Genomic DNA, 24348 nt, shown 5'->3' with positions numbered 1-24348 from the left:
CCCTCTCCCTGAACTACGCAGAGACATCTCTTTCTTCCGTGCCCTCGGAGGAGGAGGGGGCCGTAGAGGCGATCGCAACGCACCGGCGCTGGAGTCCTCGTGGCTCCTCCTCCTCCTCTCCACGGTTGGCCGAGGGAGAGGGGGGCAGCGGTGTGGGGTGGGGTGGGGGTAAGGGGGTGGGGGGGCTCGAGGGGGGGTGTGCCGTCTGGGAGGCTGATTGCATTTGGGGCATGCGGCCAGCCAGTGATTCATCATTGTTAAGGGACATGTCGGCGGGGCCCGGTCTCCTAGGTCAGCTGATCCGGTCTCTTAGTGTTGGAGGTGCAGGGTAGCTGAGGGGGAGGGGGCTGGACCCCCCCCACTCCCCCCCCAATCCCCATTAACTGAGCTACTGGAAAGGGAAGGGGAAAGTATGAGCAGAAACAAAGGAATGTGGGGTTTCGGTTTCCGTGGCACCTCATAACCGCTCGCGACGTGCTCTCGCTGGCGGGCACAGTGCCCCCTTTTGGCCCCTTAAGTGAGCGCTGACACAGAAACTCCATCCGTGGGCAGTGACTGAGAGGCTCTTAGAGCTGCGTGACATCTACTAATCTATTATCATTCCCCATCTCTTATCTTTTCCCCCAAAACCGTCACCCGATTGCAAATGCGCGGACGCATCTGTGGCCCGTCCAATCACTGGAGCCTCCGTTTCTATGGAACAGTGCAGACTGTGGCACGTTGCCTTGGCATTAGAGGGCAGCACCCGCTGACTGAACCCTCTCGCCCTCAGAAGTGCTGTAGCCAATTATGGCCCGCAGGGCTGCCCGCTCCCTGCCAGATTATATTGTGCCCGGATGTGAGGTGTGACAACAAGCGCCTCAGTTGGGCAAAAAATGTCTCATAATTCCTAGGCCACAGTGTCATTGCTAAGAACACACAAATTAATGCTAAAGTATGAATTTTACATTTCCTCGATTAGTAAACAGTTTTCAAAACAGTTAAATAAAGTAAAAAACCAAAAAAGTGAGAGAGAGAAAAAGAGAAAGAGAGACAGAGAGAGAAAGAGAGAGAATGAGAGACAGAGAGAGAGAGAGAGAGAGAGAGAGAGAGAGAATGGTACTGAAATCTCCCCACGGCTTCTCTTTTCCTGGTTGCAGTGTACTCCCATGCAGGCTTGCACCCTAGGCTGATGAAAGGATGACCTTTCTCTCCTTCATTCACACTTTGGTATGGGCAGTACACTGTACTATCAGTCCTGGGCATCTGGAAGCTGAATTTCTGAGCGTGTTTATGCCTTGTGGGCTTTTATTTTGGAGACCAGGAGCCAGATTGGCAGTCTGAAGGAAGCGGTTGGTTTTCCTGGCGCTCTCGCTCGCTGCACACCGCCGCACTTTGTGGCGCGCTGCAAGACTCTTACTTATTTTGTATTATTCATTGTGTTTCATTACATCCCTGGGGTTTTAATATGCAGTTTTTATGAGAGGAGGTCTCATCAGCGAAAAAAATTACCCGGGACTTCTGAGAGATAAATGTCATCATAACCGTGTCGGGCCGAGATGTAACTTTTCTTTTAAACTGGAATTACACTCCCGTTGACCATCCCCGCTCCTGTTTTATTGCCCAAAGCAGCACTTTTCACGATGAATAAATGCGATATTCGGCCCCGAGTTTAAGCTCTGATGTAATGAATGCTTTTACATTACAGGAATTGACTAAACACACTTGCTCGACGTGAGATTTATGGATTTTCTGCTTTGTCCTTTCTGTAAGTGGGGTGTATCGCAGACTGGCTGCACGCGTCTGGGAGGCTTTCAGAATGATTGCAACGCTACTTACAGCGTACAGTAGTTTGCTCCTCGTCCTCCTCCTTAGAATACTCGATGGCAGTGATACTGTAGGAATTTGACGTCGATATTTATAGTCTCTGGGCTTTTAAAGGTTTGTGGCTCACCGCCCTGACTGTGCAACTATCTTATCATATGATGTTGACGCTCCATGGGTTCCCTCTTAAACCACCGATAAGGATGTTTGCTTGTGGGAATGGGGCATAAATCCCTTAACACTGCCTCTGTATATTCTGTTCTCAGTCAGGAAACATGCCAACCCCTTGCAAATCATTTTGGTAGTACTGTTTTCGGAATTCAAAAGTCAAAACGGAGAAACAAATCTGCTTCTGGCTAGACTCTGGTGTAACGTCCTGCCCGTTGTCATGGTACCCGCGAAACGCTTCCCAAAAGGCCACCGCGCAGTCGGGGCGGACAAATTAAGGAATGCGGTGTCCGGGTTCAACCCTGGCCCCGCCCCTGACCCCTCCCACCCCGCCCCCCTCGCTGCTTCCAGGTGTGGGGCGGTGATAAGGATTAATGGCGGTAACGGGGAGTCGCGGTACCGCGGCATCGATTCGCCGCGGCTAAAGCGCCGGGGCGCTGATTGCTGGCACTTAGCCTGACAGGAATCCGATGGCCGCGTCCCTCAGCACGCAGGCAGGCAGGGGGGCCGGCAAGGGAGGGCAGAGGGGCTGACCCTGGCGCTGATGCCCCCCTGCGGAGGGAGGCCGCGCCTGGCCCGCGCGCCGCAGCCTGTCAGCTCAGGCTAGCCATGTCACTGGCTAGCCGTGTATAAGCCCCGCCTTCGCTTTGTTCCGTCGCCCCGGGCAGCCTCAGGGTGACGCACGGGTGTGCCGCGGGGCTGCTGGTGATCCCGGGTTCGGTCGGCCGGGCCCTGGGGTCAGCTGACCTGTCCTGTGGAGGGCTGCACGTGATGGCTGGGTATCAGTCAGTGGAGTGCGGCTGGAATTCCTCCTGAAGAGGTTTTACCGTGGTTTATGCTGGCTTTATGCTGGCTGGAGGTACATGGCCTTTTGAATTGTTTTTCCTTTGTAAACAGACAGCATGGTCCCAGAAATTTTGTAATTTAGAACATCACACATACACACACAGACACTAATAGACACACACACACACTCACACACACACGCACGCACGCACGCACGCACACACACTCACACACACACACAATATTCATAAACACATATGCACACACACACTCACACACACTCACACACAATATACATAGACACATATACACACGCACACACAAATAGACACACACACACACACACACTTTAACGCAGGGGTGACAGTGAGATCTGAGACGCCATTCCGCTGCATCCCCTCCCTGTTGCGGGGGGGGGGCTGGCCGGCTGTCAGCGTCTAATGGAGGTGAAATAAGAGGCAGCCGCTCACACAAAACACGAACACGCCTTCAGTGCCACGGGCCCCAGGAGCGGGGCCCCAGGAGCGGGGCCCGAGGCGGGCAGTCACAGCCACCGAGCGCCCAGACATTAACTAACTTCTGTTTTATAATGGAGATTAATGAACTCTGAGCGGGCCTGGGGGGAGGGTGTCGGGAAGGGGGGGGTGATGCTGGCAAGGGCCGGGCTCGAAACAGATTGGCCGTCCGTCGCGGACAGCAGGGTGCGCTGTAGCGGGCGGGGCGTGGCACGCGGGGAAACGGCCCCTGTCCCTGCCGCACGAGCCCGGAGACGTGGGCGGGGCGGGGCGCTGGCCTGGGCGGGGTAGTGGGATTGGAGCCGGCGATAGGGGTGAGCAGGCGGGTGTACCGACTGTGGAGAGGAACAGAGACAAGACACGGGTCTGACATTTAGAGGCCCTATGTGAGCTGTCACAGGAGCACACACACACACACACACATGCGTACAAACACACACACACACACACACACACACACACGCATTTATATATTTTCATTTAACCCGAATGTGTAGACTGACTGTATTTCCATTCAAATGTACACTGTCATCATAGCATTATAACTTTATAGATATGCCCAACAAGGTTTGTCAGAAATATTTTATTGCCAACATTAGTGAAAGTGCAGAAAGCCGTAGCGTAGCGTAGCGCCCCTCTGCGTGTGAAAGCAGGTGACTGAGGTGTCAGGTTCAGGCTCCTCCTGTACGCCAGGTCGACGGGGACGTGTATTAGCGATGTGCAGTTTGGAGTGTACACCCCCCACCCCCGCACCCACCCCTGACAAAAAAACCTGGTTCTGAGGACACTGTGATCCAAGCAGTGAGCAGACAAAGCGCTCCTTGCTCATTGGCTCACGGCGTAATCAAGCGTGGGGGGGGTGGGGGGAGGGTTGTGAGTGGCAGGGGAGAGCGCTGCCTTTTGTGTGTTCTCCCTCATCAGATATTATGATCATTTATTAGTCTGAAAAGGCCGTTTGTGTTCAGGCTGACCCTGCCCGTCCTCCGCTTGCCCGGAGGCTACGGGAGCGAGCCGCCAGGGCTTTCGGCCGATTTGTCTCCGCGCCGCACGCCGCGCGATAGCGCTGTCCGGCATGCTAATTAGCCCCGGCATGGCGACCGACCGGGCCGCGCGCGGCGAATCGTTATTCACGGCGGCCCGGCCTCGCCGAGGGAAATCAGGGGCGGAGCGTGACGCCATTTCGGCGCCTCTCCGACGAGCGTTTCACGAAACAGGAGGGGAAAACACGGAAGCGAGCGGACACGCAGGCCGCCGTCGTCGTGGTGCCGCCGGGCGCGCCGGCTCGGCCGCGAAGCTCTGACAGACGGCGCGGAGAGGCGGCTCGGGCCGTTGTGAATCATGATCGGAGGGTGTTTTCACGGCGAGAGTCGCGCTCGGGGAAGCCTGTAATTTGTACAATGGGATAATGATAGGGTAGCAGTCCCCCAGCTGCTCCTGCTCCCGCTTCTGCCGGAGAGAGACCTCCCCCCCCCCCCTCACTCCCTCCCTCACCCCCTCCCTCCCTCCACTTCTCTTCCCATACTTCATCCCCACCTCTTTTTTTATTTACCTTTTTTCCTGTAGTTTTCACCATATTATGCCATCCCACTTTCCCTCTTTCCCCTTTTATTTTACCACCTTTCTTTGACCCACATTGCACACCTCTCTCTCTTTCCTTCTCTCTTCCTCAATCTCACTCCCTGACCCCTCTCTCTCTGCCTCTTCCTGTCCCTCGCTTTCCCTCTCTCCCTCTTCCTTTCCCTCTCTCCCTCTCTCTCCCCCCTCCCTCTCTGTCTCTCTCTCCCTCCCTCCCTCCCTCTCTCCCCTCTCTCTCTCTCCCTCTCTCCGTGCCACCGTGCCTCCTCCTCTCCTCTGCAGCCAGACTGCAATACCCCAGAGACTTCCACCAGAGGCTCCCACAGACTCAGCTGTGGCACGGGGGCCCTCAGAAACAGCCGCGCCGCGTCGCGCGCGAGAAACCCGCTCCCCCCAGGGCCCGGGGGCCGGGCGGCCGCCGCGCATCCCCGACAGCCTCAGCGCCGAGCGCCGTTTACACAAGCCCCAGTTCTGTTACGCTTCTGAACCGGGGGGGTGGGGGGTCACTGCGGCCCGCAGAGCTGCCTGATCCGATTGGACGCTTCCTGTCCAGTCTGGTGAGAAAACAGCCCCGGGCTATGAACCGGGTTGCCGAGGGGGGGGGAGGCAGCGGGGGTGATGCGGAGGGGGAGGGAGGAAGGGGGGGGGGTGTATAAATTAGATAGGGAGAAAAATTCAATAAACAGATGCAGCGTGTCTATAATAAGCAGCCGCTCGGAGGCTGCGATCCGAGCCTCTGAAGCCGGTCCGAGTTCCCACGGCTCAGGGCCGCGCGGCCTGACACATGCGGAGCACACGAACCCGAGCGAGCAGAGGCTGACACGGAGACGGGGGCCTGCTGCCCTGCGCAGCTGCGCCCCCGCGCGTGCCCCCGCACTGCGCAGGTGCCTGGGCGCAGCTGAGCGCGCAAACAGCCGTCCCCTCCGTTACCGTCGCAGGTACAGTTGCCTAGTGACGCGGCTCCACCCACACTAATAATAGTTCAGAATCCGTCTGGTGTAAATTCTGACTTACGAACGCCTCGTATATTTACGGCACTCTTCTGGAACAATATTAAGTAATGATGTTCCGCTCAAGGTTATACGATACCTTAAGTGTTACTGGTGATTATAATGCACTTATAACTGTGTTACTACAGCTAAATACTAATTAAAACAATTTTCTGGGGTATAGTTTACTCTCATATTGTTGTTTTGCTCTATTGGCCCCATGTCACACAACAAACCTTATTTTTATTCAGGTAGAGGGAACCAAAATTCAGTGGGTGCCGCTATTTTTTTTAGTTAATACATTTCTGAATTATTCGTCATGTAAAGGTTATATAATATGGCCCAGCATGGAGTTCCCTGATGTAAATATGTATAGAATTCATGTCAGTGTGTACCATAATTAATTGGCATATCTTTTAAGGGCTTTTAAGATGCCCTTTATAAGGGGTCACAAATGTTTTCACCTCAGTGGCCCTAAACAGACCATTCTCTGACTGCGTCTGTGAAGTGGTTCACCACTGATACTGTTAAACAATATTCAGTCTGCAATGCGGTGGCTATTTAACATGCTAGTTTATGGAAGCATGTCTGAAACAGGGCATCTTACGCTATTCATCTACATCACGTTTTCTTGAACAACTACACCAGTTTATTTTTTATCCGAAATTCGAAAATGATAACGCATTGTTATTTTTTTCATTTTGCTGAAGACCCCCTTGTACCATGCACCCTGCTGAGCGCCCCAGATGGAAGTTTGTGTACCCCTCCTTCCCCTCTAAAATATCCATAAAGCTGGAAGGTGGACCGAGGTGTTCATCCGCTGCCTTCAGGGGACATTGAGGAAATACTTAAAGCACATCATCCATATCAAACCTTGCTACTTTAGAAATGACTTCTGTTCTGTTTTCATGCTCCACATTACATTTGAAAGGATTTGATTCGATTTGGATCCTATGAGTGAGCACATGTGTGCATGCATGTACATACATGCACATTTGCGTGTCTGGTTGCGCCTGGGTGAGCTGTGTGTGGAATGGGTCACTGAGTGTGTGTTTTTTGGTTGTCACTGTTTTAGGAGGTGCTGCTGAAGAGGGCAGCAGATTTGGTGGAAGCTCTGTACGGGATGCCCCACAACAACCAGGTACAGTACAGTACATGTGCGCCCAATATGTGACCCTCTGCCTTGCTGCAGTTAAGAACCTGGAAAATGGCAATGCAAAAGTAATATCCCTCGCTTTTATGATCTTAATCTATTTCCCTTTCCCTCTCCCTCCCTCCATCCCTCCCTCCAGGAAATCATACTGAAGCGGGCAGCCGACCTGACAGAGGCCCTCTACAGCGCCCCCCGCAGTCACAACCAGCTGCCCTCCCTCACAGGCTCCGCCCACTCCATGATGGGGGTCAACTCCTTCGGCAGCCAGCTGGCCGTCAACATCTCAGAGGCCTCGCAAGGTGCTGACCAGGGTGAGCGGGCGTGACCCTGACCCGTCCTTACACCCCGTGACCCCGCTCGCCCAAACCGGGCTCCTGGGTTAAAAAAGAACTGGGAGGGGGGGGAAGGGGGCTGTTGAATTCCGTTTTTTTCCGAGCTGAATGAAATGGGACCTTGAAAGGGAAGGTTTGAGAAAGGAGAGGGAATGAGGGACAAGACTAAGAGTGTAAGATGGCAGTGAACTGCACGAGCAGCTTATTACAACTAAAAGTGTTCAGGCTAGGGGGTGGAGCAAAAATCAAAAGCTTGTCGCTCCTTATAATCAAAGAGATGGCCGTTGTGTTAACAGCATTCTTCAGAGGGTTGTTGGTTCTCTTCAGTCATCTCAAGCCGGTATTGACTCTTGGCTTATTTGTGATTAGCACGTGTTCATGTCAGCAATTCCTTTTCATCTGCCATTGAATATTTATTGCAGTGTGTCTCAGATATCTGTCTGGGAAGCACTATGGAGCGTTCAAATTGGACGCATGTCTCTTTGTGCTCTTTGAGAAAATTATCACACAACGTCAGGCAGCAGCTTTTAATAGTGATACAGGCTGTGGATTTATAGCTGTGTGTTGCGGGTTTAAAACCAAGAATGGATTCCTGCTTTGGTAATGGACATATACCTGTCAGTTGTGCCTTTCCGAGGTACGGTCTTGTCCATTTTTGCAGCCCTGTAGGAGCTGTGCTTGGATTCAGGAACTGCCCCATCCATTTACCTGACCTACTCTCCATCCTTTCTTCTACCCTCTCTTTTTTTTTCTCTCTTCTACCCTCCGCTCTGTTTTTTACATTAAAATCAGCCGAGGGAGAAACACCTACATGAACCTACAGTGTGAGGTCATGGGAAAGCAGTGAAGCCGGGGCTGCCTGCTGAGATAAAGCCTTTGCACAGAGCTGGGCCCTCCTGCTGCAGTGCGTCTCGTGCTTTAGCCTCACGAACGCTGTAGGAATCCGGTTTATTTGGGGAAGTGTAGGTTCGCGCGAGGGATCCCCACATTGCTTCTCAGCTGTACTGCCACCATCCCGCTCTTTCTCAATAAGATGCCCCATTTCTGAACTGGGTCCACGGCCCCTCAGTGTCTTCCCTTGAGAATTCATCAATCACAGAATAGCAGGTAATTACAGTATGATGTGTCCTCCACTTTGAGTGACTTATTTAAGCATCATGGGCTTTTTTGTTTGGTTCTTCTATTTTGGTATCCTTCCTCGATTTATTTGAACAAATTCATTTGTTTAAACTCTTTGTTCAGATTTAGGATGTGATGCATTACGCTCACACACAAAAAAAGGGCTCATTTGATACGGGTTAAGGGTTACATCCGCTTTTCGGATCCGACCCTCATCTGCCTCCTCCCACTCGGTCCCGGTGAAGCGGTCCCGGTCGAGCGCCGCTCCCTCCCCCCCGGTGACAGTCCGTCCAATCGCGGAGCGGGGTGTGTTGACGAGCGCGCGCGCCCACCCAACCCGCTCCACCCATCTCCCCCGCTTCCTGGCGGAGGGTGTAAAAAAGCCCTAACAGGAAGGTCGCTGATGGACGGCTGGCCCAGAACCAGGGAGTGGGCAGGCAATGGGAAACACATGTGCCAGTGGAGGAGGGGATCTCCTACGGGCCGCTCCTTCCACGAACCCCGAATTCCGCCTCATTCCCACGGAACACGACCGGCTCTCCTGAATAGGTCATTGTGAGGCAGCGGTTAGGGAAGAGGGATAGCAGGAAAGCAGGTTCAAATCGTGGGTCCAACAGCTGCTGTATGTTTGTCTTTTTTTGTTTTTACTGAGTGCAAGGAAGTGCTCAATAAAATGTTCGGTATTAATTGAACTCTAACGGAGTTTAGAAGAGTCAAATGAGGATAATGTGTGCTCTAGCAGAGTGAAAGCTACTCAGCCTTAATTTAACTCTGAACATTTTGCTTTGTATCTGATATTACAGTAGTGCTGTAAATGGGTAATGTGTCCATTTGTATGACTCAAACCATTGTGAATAAAGGCCTGATTAGGAAGTAATGCAATGTAATTTACTGTCTCGGAGATGGAAATTTCCGTCCTCGTTGTCAGGTCGGACTGTCAGTCGAGGTGGGCGACTCTTACGCCGTGCGTTGTGCCCCCCGCCCCCTCCCCTATCCGCCCGCTCTCCTCCCCCAGGCTACTCCCGTAACTCCAACAGCGTGTCTCCCCGCGGCTACGCCCCCAGCTCCACGCCCCAGCAGTCCAACTACAACACCATCACCTCCACCATGAACGGCTACGGGGCCGGGATGACCAATCTCGGGGTGCCCGGGTCACCCAGCTTCCTCAACGGCTCGGCCGCCAACTCCCCCTACGCAAGTAAGTCCGGAGGCCCCCCCTCCACCGCGTTTGTGAGAAGCACCTGTCTTCGGTCAGAGGGGTGAGAGCTATATGGCTGCACTGCTGAGAATCTTAGCAGTCCCCCGCAGTTCATTGGCTTCTTTTGCTTCAGTACATCTAGTAGTTCTGTTTTGGCAGAATGGATCTGGGTGCTCTCTTCAGAGATGTTTGATTTTAACAGCAGATCTGGCGAAATGTATCGGATCTGGTGCCTCTTAGCCTAGTGTTATCGGTCAAGTGAAATCCTGTCTCACAGACTAAATCTTGCTACATGCAACAGCCAAGTATTGTTTCAGGAAAGATTTTTGTCTTGAGGAATCGGGGTGGGGGCCTTGCCTTTTCTCCATCTCTTCTTTTGGCATGCTGCATTCCGTGTCTTCTCAAAGTGTTGAGCTCAGGAACATGCACAGAGCTTGAGAGTGCTCATGGTAGGGAGATTACGAGAGGAAGAGTTGGGGCTTGTCTACCTGCTTCAGTCCTGATCAGCTCTGACTGCAACTTATCCATTTTCTCCCATTCTTTTCCATTCCTTTCACTAACGTTTTCCACATCTTCATTACAACATCCACCCATGGGCGAAGCACTCTTCCTATTCAGGTTATTTAAAAATTTTATTATTTAATGCTCATTTTATGATTTTAAATTAACTTAAAACAATACTCCATTTTCCTTGATATCCATGGATATTTAATTGAATTTAGTTAGTCAGTACATAACTGATTTGCCTCTAATACAGCTTCTGTCCATTTTATGTATTTATGTTCTCAGTTTGCTTTATATTTTAAATAATTTTCTTCTTATCTTTCTAGGGAAATAACAGTAAGATGTTTTTTTTTTCAAAGTTAGGGTATATTCACTGAAAATATGTTAAATTTGTGGATCCGTCTAAATTATTCATATATAATTTGTAGTTCCATTCTGATTTCATCCCATACATAAGGTTGTTGTAAATAGTCTAATGGAAAGCATTGACCCAAATAGAAATCTTGTTTCATGTAATTTTCAATGAAGAATCCATTAGAGGTTGCTAGCTCAAATAAAGATGACACTAAATTCATCTCCCAAGGCCAATTCATGTCTCGATTCATGTCTTCAAGATGGTACCATATAAAAACAGAATGTATAGCTTCAAATATCAAGACACTTCAGGGAAGTATGGTATCAGGTTACCTTGTGTTTCATACTTCAAAATATCTACCCTGAACATGGAAGGAAGTTGGCATGTTAAAATCGAACCCTTTGATCGAGGGGATCGCTGAAACGATTTGGCTCTGAAAGAAAAAGGTTATGGATCAACTTCGGCCTGATGCTGACAGCGCATGTGACTTGGCCCAGCCAAAGCCCCCTTTCGTCCAATCACAGCCCATGCCTTTGCTGTCTGTGCCTCATCTCACGCCTGGTGACTGACACGTCTGTCTGTCTGTCTGTCTGTTTCAGTCATCCCCTCCAGCCCTCCGCTGGGGGCCTCCACCATCACTCTCTCCTCCAGCGCTAACTCCTCCTCTTCCTCCTCCATCACCAACGCTGGCATGTTCTCATTTTCTCCTGTCAATATGATCTCTACAGTCAAACAGAAGAGCGCCTTCGCCCCCGTCGTGCGGCCACAGACCTCCCCGCCCCCTACCTGCACCAGCACCAATGGGAGCAGCCTACAGGGTGAGCACCCCGCCCCTTGTCTGCCTCTTGGTCCCTCCCACCATGAGGGTGTTGGTAGATGAAGGCAGTTTAAAACTCATTTTGATAAGAGCACCATGGCTGTGCTTTTTTCCCCATTCAGTCCCCATAGTCGGTCAGGTCAAAAAAACTGTTAGTCCTCTACTGGCTGGCTAACCAAGCATAAGGCAACCCTCTGGCTGTGTCCTTAACGGACACTGTTCGGCGACCTTCCAGGAAAAAGGAGTCGTGATATGACCCAAGAGCGGCTTCAGGTCAAAGTTGATCCATAACCCTAAACTCACGTTCAGTTTGTAGGTGGCGACATACTGTTCTTCTCTGAAAGTCAGTTGTGTGTTTCCTTGTTTCCGTCAGCCGACGTTAATGACAACAGGTGCTTAGGTACCATTTCCTCAATTCATAAAATGAAATGTACCGCTGAAAACTCCATACGAAAACCAGCTCACCACAAAAACACAAAGAAATTTGAACACATGCGATGGACACGGCGTTTGTCCTCAAGTAGCCCTACATTGTTTGCCAGAAATAAAGGAGGGAGTGGGTTCATATTCAATAGTTGAGGAACTCTTTCCAAATGAACACAAGGAATGTCACACTAGCTTTTGTCATCCTCAAGATATTGATCTCTCTGGCTTAGGCATTGGGGAGCTGTGAATAATAGCATTAAGTCTTCTGACAACAACCAGTGGAATGAAGGTGTCCCCAGAGGAGGAACAGACAGGCAAATAGAGTGAGAATATATTTTTGTTCCTAGTGGCCAAAAAATCACTCCGAAAAAAATGCGGTTTGCGTTGGTGGCAATAGATGGGCTACCCTTTAATGCTTTTGCCATGAGAGATGGCTTTAGGCCTGTCAATTTAAAGAAATGGGCAGAAATGGCGTTCTGTCAATGGATGGCTAGTTACAAACCTTGAATAATTTAGAGAATGTGCTGTTTCCTTAAGAAAATCTTGAACATGCATGAGATACTTTATAATAATTATACCTAATTTCAATTTGTATATTTCACAACTTCGTATGAGGCCATATTGTGAAGAGGAGCTTCACCTGTTAATTTTCATAAACTTAAATGAATCGTAAATCATGGTGATAGTTTTGTTCAAATTTCATATCGTATCATTGAATTGGCTGCAACAACCCAAACCTTCTATTTTGTTTATCTACATCTCATTACATGAATAGGACTTAGTGTACTACTTCATGTTATACTTTAGATTTAGGCTTTGTGAAAAATGTTGCAATAATTTACCATTATTTATGAAGATCTGAAGAATTGTGTATTCCTCTTAGTCTATTACTACTGGGAGTCTAAGTAAATACATAGTTTGAAATTATGTGTATGTACCTATTTTCAATTTACAAAATAACATTTTATTTCTTTGTACATGTCACCATTAAAGCAACCCATTTGAATTCCACTACTGGAGTTTATTTCTCATATTTTAGCTAGTAAATTTGTCGGTAAAATATTATGCCTGTTCTTAACACAGTCAACCCAATCAGGGCATTTTGAATATAAATATTTGGCCATTATTATCGATTATTGGATGATTACTCAAATTCTTGTTAATTAAAAAATAATTTCTCATTGATACATTTGTCATAAGTATTCATTATTCTAGATCCAAAGAAGCATGCATAAAATTGATTTATTGATTGACCTGAATTTTTCTACGTGTAATTGTAAGTGAAACCAGTTGCCATTTCATACCGTGTTCAGTGTGAAAAGTGCAGGGCTTGATTTGGGAAATTTAATCATAGGAGCCATTAGAATATGTACATATTAAAGTAATCACATACTCATTTCATGTTAAGCTACCACGTTCCCCAAAATGATATCACACTGTGACTACAAGCAGCTATGACTTAATGCAACTTTTAATGTAAAGCTGATTAAATTGATTTACAAAATGTACAGATAATTTGTTATTTTATATTATTTTATTATTTTATAAAATCTAGAACTACTGGCATGCTGAATCAAATGCCTTCTTAACTGTCACATTAATGGACTTCAGCAGTCTCACTTCAGAGGTCAGAAGTTTAACTAATTATCCAGTGGGCTGGTTTCTTTCGTTGATACATTCCACATGCAGACAAATACAATACATAATCTCAAATTTAACTGATGCTGAACATTAGCTTTGTAAGTGCAAATACATTGAGTGTACCTATTCTATTTCTCATTGTGAAACCTATATACAAATGGACTAGGGAGTAATAATGAACGTATTTCAATTTATTCGCTTGGCCAATGCATTCACAGTAAGCTTTTTTTGATCTTCAAACATTATTCTGTGTTGAGCTCCCACACAGTGCTGCTTATTGTTGCAAGCTGCTGAAAAAGCCAACAGTGTAGAAGGACAAGCCCCCTTATTGAATGTCAATGTGTTTTTCCCAAAATATCCGCTTCAGTTTCTGGTGCTTCGATAGTTCACACAGGCCCTTTACTCTGTCAACATTACCAAAGAAATAATATCATTTCACTTCAGTGTGCAACAGTCTTTACTTTTCTTTTATGAAATAGTGGTAACAAATACTAAAAATTGTTTAATGAATACTGTTCAAAATAATGACACCATTAAAATCCAAATTTGAAGGATTCAAGGGAAAGCATTGATAGCGCTCAATAAATAACAATAGCATTTGCTTTAAACATACGTCCTCAAACAATGTGTGGTTTCTTTGGTTTGTTCCAAATATAGTGACATGGGTCTGCCTGGAGTCAGTTACAAAAAAGCAGAGATCATTTGAATTCACATCTTACCATTTCAGTTTTTTTTGGTTCCGCTATTTTTTAATGCTGGTAATATTTTAAGCTTGGTCAAATTTTATTTTATTTTTTCTGGAAGATTCCGGCTGTTTGGCTATAACCCCTACATTTAGCATGCAGGACTATGGGCACCGACTTTAGCCGGAGCCAAAACATTTTCCATTCCTACAGTCTACATTTTTAAGTAAATTAATCTAAAAACCTGTCTTATTATTCCATAGACTTTCTAGTGATTGATTGCTCAAAATACCACCAACATCTCCATGCGAAGCATCCACACAACATCCACATTTCATCAGCAATTCAAAAGTGAAGTGAAGAATCCTATGCAGAGGTACTATGTTTAAAACAAATACAGCATCTCAACATTATGTTCTGATGTTCAGTCTGTTCTTCTCAATGTCTTGCAGCCATGGCTGGTCTCATAGTCCCCCCTATGTGAATGATGGCTTCTTCCCTGCCCCCGCCACATTCTTCCAGAAGATGGACTACGGCTTCCGAGGCTCAGAAGCCCCCAGACAATAACTTCTCAGAGGTCCTCGTTCCTGTGGAGGAAACGTGGTGTCTCTGTGTTCCTGGAATGCAGTAGGGTGACCCCCCACCCCCACCCCCACCCCCAAACACACATGTACATGTTCTGGCAGTGACATTCCATGTTTTCCATGTCGGTGTTGTCTGCATTCACTCCCCTGTCCGTTTTTAGCAGTTTGATTCAGAGTAAAATAATTGTGACCGCCCAGGCCTACTAAAAAAAAAATGCCATTCACACAAAGATATTTACAACCACTACTCCAAGGTGGAATCATGGGAAATTAACCGACAGGTGTGATGTTATTGGAAGAACCCATAAAAATTCCTCTTGCTCAAAAGGAGCAGAGTTGCTTGTGGTTAATAAATGAAAGGACTTTTTACAAGGTTTTTTATACCAGCTATTCAGTGTTTTCCATTTTGTGATTCAGTGTGACTTGTCTTTTTTCTTTGTTAAACAAAGAAAGTCAACAGATTTGAAATTCACAGACTCGGGCAAGACATTTGAAACTGCAGTGCCGCAAATGAAAAGTTTGAGATCCTCCAGGGTTTCGTGTAGATGACGCCAGTGATATCAATAATATATATCGCCCCAACCCAATGAAATTCTAGCAGTTCCCTCAATGCTTGGCCACTTAATAATAACTAAGCCATTAAATGTAAAATAGGTGCCCGACAAGCCCCAGAGAATGGATGGATGTACTGTACCATTCCTCCTGCCAGTCTCCACCTATTCTGTCACAGTTCAATCCATCGTCTAGGAAGTATATGGAGAACACACCGATCCTAATCCCTATCTGGCAGTCTAGGCTGAATCCACTGTCAGACTCGGGATGAGGAATGGTGACTATGGTAACGTGATACATGAAATCACAGATCAGGTCAGATACACATAAATCCAGAAACAGCTTCATCAGTCCGAATGAGTGAAATCTAAGCCTGGTCTAATCTCTGAGGGACGTAGGCACCTCTGGGAGCTGAGGCAACCTCATACGAAAAAGTTATGTTAATATATATGTTAAAAATATTTAAAGAAATAAATAAAAATAAGGAATACGTATTTAATAAATGTCAGAATCCACATAATATATTGAAAATATATAAGTTGTTGACACTTTAATGTTACATGATTGCATGCATATGCCGGAGCATGCATTGTAAAATGACAAAAGACAATATTTGCATAAATCACATATATTAGAAGTGGCAGTGAATTATATATTTTCTGTATATGGCATTTTGACATATATGTACATGTAATTTTGACTTTTATTTTTCTAGTTTAACATATTAAAGCATACTTTTTCATAGGAGCATAGCAGATAGGAAACCAAGTCACATGCCTACACAGAAGTGTGTTTGCCAACATTTCTTCATGGACTTCATGTTCCAGTTCCTCTGAACAAAAATGATAATACTAATGTTTGCCTTTGTCTGTGTTGGGCCAATAGATTAGGGAAATGAAACATGTTCAGATTAGTTTACCATATTTGGCCATTGGTAGGGGAAACACAAGGTTTGCTGAAGTTTAACCACATTTAGGTACCAGATTTAATACCATCCTCTTATTGTGCTTTTTGTATTTTGTATGTTCTGACTTTTTATTTTTTATGTTTGGTTTGTTTTTGGTGATATAGGCCTGGGTAATAGTGAGGAAAAAATATATAAACATATTTGATGTCTTCATACTTTTTAGATACTGTACAAAAATAAAAAGTCCTATGAGAAGAAAAAAAACACTTTTGTAACAGTTAAAAGATAGAATTGGTAAAATCACCCTGTTTTTCAAAGCAGGACAGTTCCTCCACTTTTGTATAAAATGCATTCCTATATCTTTTTTTGTATACAATTTTCCCCCTTACCTTTCCCTTGTCCTCTGTGTATAATTGTGAAGGGTGTATAATCATAGTTATTTGCTAATGCACTATATTAGTTGGAACACCTATGAGAGCGTTGCATCTTAGCACGCAAAAAAAAGAAATAAATAAAAATTTTAAAAATGTTGTACAGTTACAATATAAACAAATATTTCCATCTTTCATTTGAAAGTACTTTACCTTTCATGTGTAAATTTTCCAGAGTACATTTCTAAAATGAAAATCATCAATCATTCCTCTATCTCATTTGAAGTTATTTTAAATGCACCCATGTTCTTGCCCTGTGCTAATTGGTGAATGATGTTGTATTTTACTCACAAGACATGCCAATATCTCTGCCTTTTGATCAATGACAAGCAGTGTAATGCACCTGCCTATAGTAAGCATAGTTCCAGTACTGTATGTTTCGTTCATGCACAGTCATCAGATGGAGACTCATGGGAAATGTAGTGTCCCCTCTAACCAGCAGAAATGTTCATCAATGTTATTGTTATTGTTTTCATTGTCAGTGCACATAAATGTCTCGTTTAGTTATGCAATTTGTATTACTGTAATGCAATTGATGTTTACGCCACACACTTTTGCAGAGTACTTGTAAAATAAAAAACAAAATGTATATAAATTGATGCCTTACAGGACACCATATGTACATGCTGCATTTCTATGATTCATACTCATTCTTTAAAATGCAATTAGAAACAATGAAAACAGCCAAGGTTGAAGTTTGAGGAACAAAAGGAAATGATGCTCTTTTTTTAAAGAAATGTTCATCCACGCTGCTGTCAGGAGTTATTTTGGATTCCATTCCAAGAAAAAAATGGAATTCAAAATTCCATGTACACAGGGCATATAGTCTTACATCTGAGCTTGTTGATTCAAAAATGGATGATAGACATTAGCTAGGACCAAATCTGCTGGGATGTGAGAATGGCTGAACATGGAAAAGAGAAAACCAGAGAGAGAGATAGAGTGTGTATGTTGTGCATGAGTGTACATGAATATGGATTTGAATGTGTATGTGCTCCTTTTGGTGTGCATGCATGGACATGTGGATTATACATTAAGACATACATGCATTACAGTCAAATGCATTAAATGATGTATTTCGCATTTATAATATAGTGCTAGTGTATATGTGAATGGAAGGGACACTATATGTACTGGCTGTACTGAAAATTACACCTAATCCATTTACGAATATGTCAGGGAATGGCAAGCAATGGAATCAAAATGATTCCACAGCAGCAAGATTTACATGTTAATTTATGTATTTGGTCATTGAAATGAGTCAGCAGTTTGGTCATAACGACAAAGTTTTCTTCAGTATTGCCATAGTCCATAGAATCAGTTACTATGGAATGGTCATCCTGGAAACTTGATAAGGCTGAGAAAATTTATATTACAAAAAGAAACCGGTAAGGAAGTAAGGCTATAATTTAATTATAAGCATTAAAATCAACAGTAAAATCTTATATAAATTGGGATGTGTGCACCGTGTAACAGATATGTACAAATTGTGATCTAAAACCAAAAATGAACTGTAATCTGTGTAATCATTTAAGTTAAACCAAGTTTTTGGCTTTTAAAAGAAAAAATAAATAAATCTACCGAATACTGCTGGCTTAAAAGTTATACCAGGAGCTTGAGAATCACAAAATGTCTGAATATGGTCATTGTGTAAAGCCTTATACTGTACTGGCTAATGGGAAACAAGAAGTTGGAAAATTGCTTTGTGTCTGAAATGGATTCTCCATTAATTTGTAGAGTACTCTTGATTCTTTTACTTACCGCAAAAACGCTATGTTCAATGTTGTTTTAAAAAACCCATTTACAATAATGTTCTATCTGCAGAATTTAAATTCAGTTCTTCCGGTCATTCCCACACATTGACTTCATTCCAGCTGTTTATTGTGCTTTCAAATTGGTTGGATCGTTTTTCTTTTTCATAATTGTAAAACATTGGCAATGTAGCCATTGCTTTTGGAGGATTTGCAGCTGCAGAATGTATTTTTTCCCAAATGTTTTTGAAATGTTACTGAAATGTAGACATGCTTGGATGGGAGGACTGCATATTTATAAAAGTATAGAATATTGTATCATTGAAGTATATCAAAGCACAATGTTTAATTCACTTCTTTAACAAATGTGAGGGAAGGGGGGATGATGTCTGTTGCTTTTTCTTTTTCTGACTATGATCATGCTGTAAATAGATGCATGCTTCTCTGTGATCCAGTGCTTTTTTGTACAGATGCAGACTAATAAAGATGACATTTGGCTTGAAAATCCCTCTCGTGAAGATTTTATTTTCAACTGCGTTCACATACATAACCTTGCCTTTGAGGGGTTTGCTGGAATCAACAGTAATTTATACGGATGAATTTGACAGTTCTTTCTGTTGAAAGTGATTTTAATATACATCTTGAAGCAGCTCAAACCCCAACACAACAAAAGGAAGAATAAATCATAAGAAAGGAAAACTAAAGATACATGTGAATAATCATGAAAAGCAATGCACTTCTGGAATTAATTTAAACCTGTGACCCAGACACAGAATGCGATGGTGGTTTCTCAGCAGAGTACAGATACATTGGGAGGACTCTTTGACCCTACTTCTGAGTCTCTGGGTTTCGGTTTTCTGCTGAATTATACAGTTGAAAAGGTCCACCACCTCTCCAAGCCTTTTTATTTCTGCATTTCTGTGGTTAGTGCTTGTATCAGCTCTGGCCCCACTTCAATTCAGTATAATCTCTTTCACAAGTTTGAGCCATGAGTGATGTTTTTAGCGTTCGCTTGGTGACTGAGGGAGTGAGGGAAGGGATCATAAAAGGTTTAAAATTATGTTTCAGATTGCTTCATTCACCTGGGTTACCTTTCTTTTTATCTTTTTTGAAAAGTAAATACATTTTATTCTCCCATTTTTATTTGGAGTGCCCAGTTGTTCTTGCATATCTCAATGCTTGAGATCTTCACCAGGAGAACACAAACTACCAACACTACCCTTAACTCCGCGGTCCACCAGCTGAGCTATGTAGCCATTTCATTGGAGAGAGGTGACTGCAGACAGCCAATCAACCAGAGGACACATTGTGGTCGTGTAACGGGGAGCTTTTGCCAAATAAAATTTGCTACTGTACAGCCAACTATGCACCAACCTGTGGAACTGCTGACCAAGTGGCACAGGCATGGTGCCAGACTACAGTGCACACTACAGTACAACACCAAAAACCAGTGGCCATTTCACCACCCAAGTGGTCCTATGGATCTGTGTAACTTTCAGTTTTCATCCAAAGTTAGGGACAGATAGAAAGCTAGTAGATTGATTCATGCTTTTACCGCTGTTTCCTGTCCGTGTCCAAACCCAGGTCAGACCATGTAGGACAAGGAACAGAGAGGCTCCAGAACCAAACCCCCAATTTCCTCATTTTATTTTTCACTGTCAGAGGGCGGGCGAATTCGACACCGCAGGAAATGGACTGTCAGCCCTGGCTCTGCAGCTTCAGATTAGCGCTGCCTTTTATTATGGGCCTTTCCTGGATCGCTCCCAGGGAAAACTGCAGGAGCAGCATGGCTCTGTCTCCAGCAACGCCATTCTGAGCCACGGCAATCAGAGCGCTGAGCAAGTTATTCAGCCCAGGAGAGTCTTTTTACAGTGCGAAGTGACAATTCAAGAAAATAAATAAGTTTTAAAAAAATGGTTTATCTTTTAAAATGCTTCTAAAAGTGCCAGTGTGCAAATTTTGACGACGTGAAGTAAACACTAAAACTTAAGTTTGTGTTCATTACAAGTGTGGCGGATTAAATTGGGCCATCATTAATTGATTTTAGTGTGATGAAACCAAAATGGGCCAATGATTATTACTTTTACCCTTCGGGATTTCAATCCTCTTATGACTTCCTCATTTCCAGTATTCAAACACTGAACCACTAAATATTGAACCACTAAAGGCTGTACAATTACAAATCGACCATATGTGCATTGTGTGTGTGTGTGTCTGTGTCTGTGAGTGTGTGTGTCTGGCACACACATAAGACTTCAAACACAGTGATGTTGCCCTGTACAGTACATGGTGTTTTGGATCACCACCTGATTAAGACAAGGGCTGTTGACCATGGTTACTGCTTCTTGTCACTACTGCGCTTGGGAAAATCAAGGCAGGGATCTGGCAGGTTTAGTTCCTACAGTCACCAAGGTTTGGGGACCCGAGATACTTCTGAAATGACTAGAGCATTGTAGTCCATCTGTATGACTTTCCAAAATACAGAACAGTGCTGTCTGGAGCTTCGTATCATGGTCTAAAATTCTAGGTGTTAATTGCAGTTACTACACAGAGGGATCGAGAGTGCTCAGAACTGTCCCGTGTCTCAAACTCCCGTGTTTTCAAGTTCGCAGATTGGAATTTGTTGGACGCAAGAGTGTCCAAGGCTTAATAACAGCTCTGGGAACATGTGAATACTCCAAGTGTTTACCTTAGAAACGCCAGTGGAGGGTGGCATGTCACCAAAATGTGCCTAAGAGGGCTTTTAAAAACAGATTAAATTATCACCTCTCTCACCAAACTCTGAAAAACTCACGCTGGCAGGCCATTTGCCAGGAAGCAAAATGGGTCCAGAAGATTACTCCAAAGTGCCAAGTGGGTGAGCGCATTGTGCAAGCCATCCCATAAAAAAGTAGACCTTGTCCATTAACAGCAGATTGGTCGTGTGGGGCAGCCGTTAACAAGGCTGCGACTTTTCGGCAAGAGTTCAGTAACGTATAACTTTGGCTTTCCTCATCAAATGACATTATTCCCTGAAAAAACCAAGAAAAGGATAAAAAGTGAGAAGTGCCTTAAAGATGGAACTGTTCATTCTGAAAGGCCTTGTGGTAAAAACTGAAGAAAAGACCAGGGAACCCTTTGCATTTCTGGATGGCATTGGCTTATTTGTGTTTGTCTTGGGAAATTTTGTCTCTACCCACCCACTCACACACACACACACACACACACACATACACACACAAATACATACAGTTTAACTTAAATGTTGTAACCTCCATTTTTGCATTTTTAGCTATCATGAAATAGTCGGGAGTCAAAACAAGTAATATACGTGTCTGAAGTGTTACTTTTAATTAGATATATGCTATTTACAGAATGTAATTTATTTGGCACTGTTAAATATTTTGCACTGTTGCACTGTCTAAATACTTTGAAAACAGGGCAGAAATGTCCATAATATTTGTAATCTCATGTTGATGCTCTGCCTTGAATTCAGTGGAACTTCAAAACCCCCTCTTAGACTAACAGAGGACTGGCAGTGATCTTACACAGGAAGTGGCTGGGCTTCAACGGTGACATCAGAGCACTGGACCCACAATTCTCAGTTCAGGTGAAATGCCAGCGTCTCTTCCAAAAGCACACTCGCATTTACAATGGTGCCCCAGGCTCCTGGAGCAGGATGAAGCTTTGGAACTGTGGACAAAATTCTGGGTAATTAAAAAAAACTTTACACAATGCCGGCGAGCAAAAATAAGCACTGGCATCATATTTCTTTATCAAATGAAAATACATCAATCTTGCAACAGCGTGCTCATGTTTTTAAACTTGTTGAAAGGCAGCGGTTTTGGCAATATTTACAGCGGCAAAGAGCCACGATCTGAAAAGTCTCAGCAGAGAGAATGTTCTCTAATATGTCACAGTATTCCACAGTGGGCCCTGCCTTTGCAGAAAGCTACAACGCAGGACAACCCTTGTGCACACGTGCACTCACACACACACGTACACACACTCACTGCCAAAGAGAAACATGTCCCACAGGTCCCCGTTTCTCCTGCTCCCATGAGATCCAGCCATTTCCTCTACGTTTCACATGACCAGAAAAAACTATTTCTGCTTCTTTATTGACTTAGTTTTGACACTTTTTTTGTGTTCTGGTACTTTCTGTTGGATGATGTTTTATTCAGAGAGCAATACAGAACACTTCCTTGGGAGAGGATAGGAGAAGAGAGGAGTGCTCTGTACACCTGTTTTCTTTTGTATCCCTACTCCTCTGGTCTGTGGGAGGCAGGATGTTTGCCTTGGCGGCAGCTTGCCCCATGACTTAATCCCTGGGTGCGATCGCTCCTTTTTTTTTTCTTTCTTGGAAAATAATGAAAACCCAATGTGGCGGTGACCAGGTGTTGAGTTTCAGTCTCCGCTTTAACAATGTCATAATGGCCAGCCGTCCCAGCCAAATAATTCACTTATGTTTCCCTTGTAACATTATGCCAAACATGAGCTCTTTACTTTGTCGAATCTGGTAAGCATCAAGCCCACTGTATCAATGGGAAAGCTGTTTTAATAAGCATTCCCAGAAGGGAGGCTGAAGCTGAAGAACACCTCTCTCCTGGAAGCCATTAGAGTCCACAGGAAGTAGGAGAGAGAACCGCCCACTCTTAATTCTCATGGAAGTGGAGGCGAATGCAGATTCAACATGAGAAGTGTCTAAGACAGATACGCTAATTCAGGACATTGCGAGAATAGATGATAACTGAAAACCTACATTGCGGTACTCAGATATCAACTGTTTCCACCACTGTAATTTCAACACCCGCTCCAATAAAGAATCCTCTCTTGTGGCTGAGAAAGCCTATTTGATCAACCCTGCGTTTCCGCTACACTTGTTCTTGTTTGGTACAGCTAGCAAGACTTAACCTGGTGGCAATGGAGAAAAAAACTGCCGGCAAGGCCATGCTGTTCTCCTGCCCCAGCTCGAAAGGTAAACCCTTTGCCACATTATTAAAAGGTTGTGGTCTGGATAATGTACCTTTTCAAAGCAGAGTAGAAATGAAGGGTACAGCTTTGTGTAAGGGAACTTCTCCCCTACACAAAGCTGCTATACAAAGTCTTGCTGCTCAAATGAACCAAGCATGGGCTGATGCTTCGGCATGACAATTTGTTCAACAAAAGATGATTGCTGGAAGCTTGTGTGTTGAGAGTGCTTTCCATAAGCTAACAGATGTTGTTTATAGAAGGATGCGCAGTAGAAGGTGCAGTACTATTTGCTATGTGAATGAGGCTGTGCTGGTGTTTACGTGTCTGAAATCAAGAAAGATAATGTTCTTATCAGACAGTCGGAGTCCTTTTGAGTGTTCTGCTTATGGTTCTGGGGCTACATAGCTTGATATCTGCAGCTGCAAAGTTTGTAAAGAGACAGCAAATAATTTGGCATCATTATTATCATTATGTTAAAACTATGCACTATTAATTTGATGTAAATATAAAACAGGTGCACGGTTAACAGTGAACTGGTATGCTTACTTAACCATCTCTCTGTCGTTTGAACCTTTTTGTATGCATTTATGCAAGTTGCTCTGGATAAGAGCATCTGCTAATACCTTAATGCACTGGAAGGTGATACATACACTATATGATCAAAAATATCTGGACGCCCCTTGGTCTGGGGCTGTTTTTCATGGTTTGGGCTGGACCCCTTAGTTTCAGCGAAGGCAAATGTTTTAGATGATTCTGTGCTTCCCGAACAGTTCGGGGGGATGCCTTTTCCTGTCTCAGCATGACAATACCCCTGGGCATACAGTGAGGTCTATATAGAAATTGTTTTGTCGAGACTGGTGGGGAAGAACTTGACTGGCCTGCACAACCCCATCCAACACCTTTGGGATCAATTGGAAAGCCAACTGCGAGCCAGGCCTAATCGCATAATCAGTGCCCGACCTCACTAATGCTCTTTTGGCTGAACAGAAGCAAATCCCTGCAGCAATGCTCCAACATCTAGTATAAAGCCTCCACAGAAGAGTAGAGGTTGTTATAGCAGCAAACGGTGGACCAACTCCATATTAATGCCCATATTGGATGAGATG

At 44.8% G+C, this 24348-nt stretch overlaps 1 protein-coding gene across 13 annotated transcripts in view; it reads left to right on the top strand.

Moving 5' to 3' along the window:
* LOC135254774 (transcription factor COE3-like) overlaps positions 1-18794 on the top strand; it is a 106473-nt gene extending 87679 nt beyond the window's left edge. For 2 of the 13 annotated variants that reach the window (XM_064335251.1, XM_064335252.1), the window contains exons 12-17: positions 6912-6977; positions 7129-7300; positions 9456-9638; positions 11097-11315; positions 14328-14440; positions 14517-18794. In XM_064335251.1, the coding sequence (XP_064191321.1) occupies positions 6912-6977; positions 7129-7300; positions 9456-9638; positions 11097-11315; positions 14328-14419 (732 nt within the window). In that variant the 3' untranslated portion in view covers positions 14420-14440; positions 14517-18794. The remainder of the gene's footprint in view (positions 1-6911; positions 6978-7128; positions 7301-9455; positions 9639-11096; positions 11316-14327; positions 14441-14516) is intronic. The other 11 variants (XM_064335258.1, XM_064335257.1, XM_064335255.1 and 8 more) reach the window with 8 other exon arrangements.
* The last annotated feature ends 5554 nt before the right edge of the window (positions 18795-24348 follow it).

The sequence above is a fragment of the Anguilla rostrata genome, chromosome 5 (genome assembly GCF_018555375.3).
Source record: "Anguilla rostrata isolate EN2019 chromosome 5, ASM1855537v3, whole genome shotgun sequence".
In the NCBI taxonomy this organism is placed as follows: Eukaryota; Metazoa; Chordata; class Actinopteri; order Anguilliformes; family Anguillidae; genus Anguilla; species Anguilla rostrata.
The sequence above is the reverse complement of the archived record's forward strand: the minus strand, read 5'-3'. Positions and strand labels throughout refer to the sequence as shown.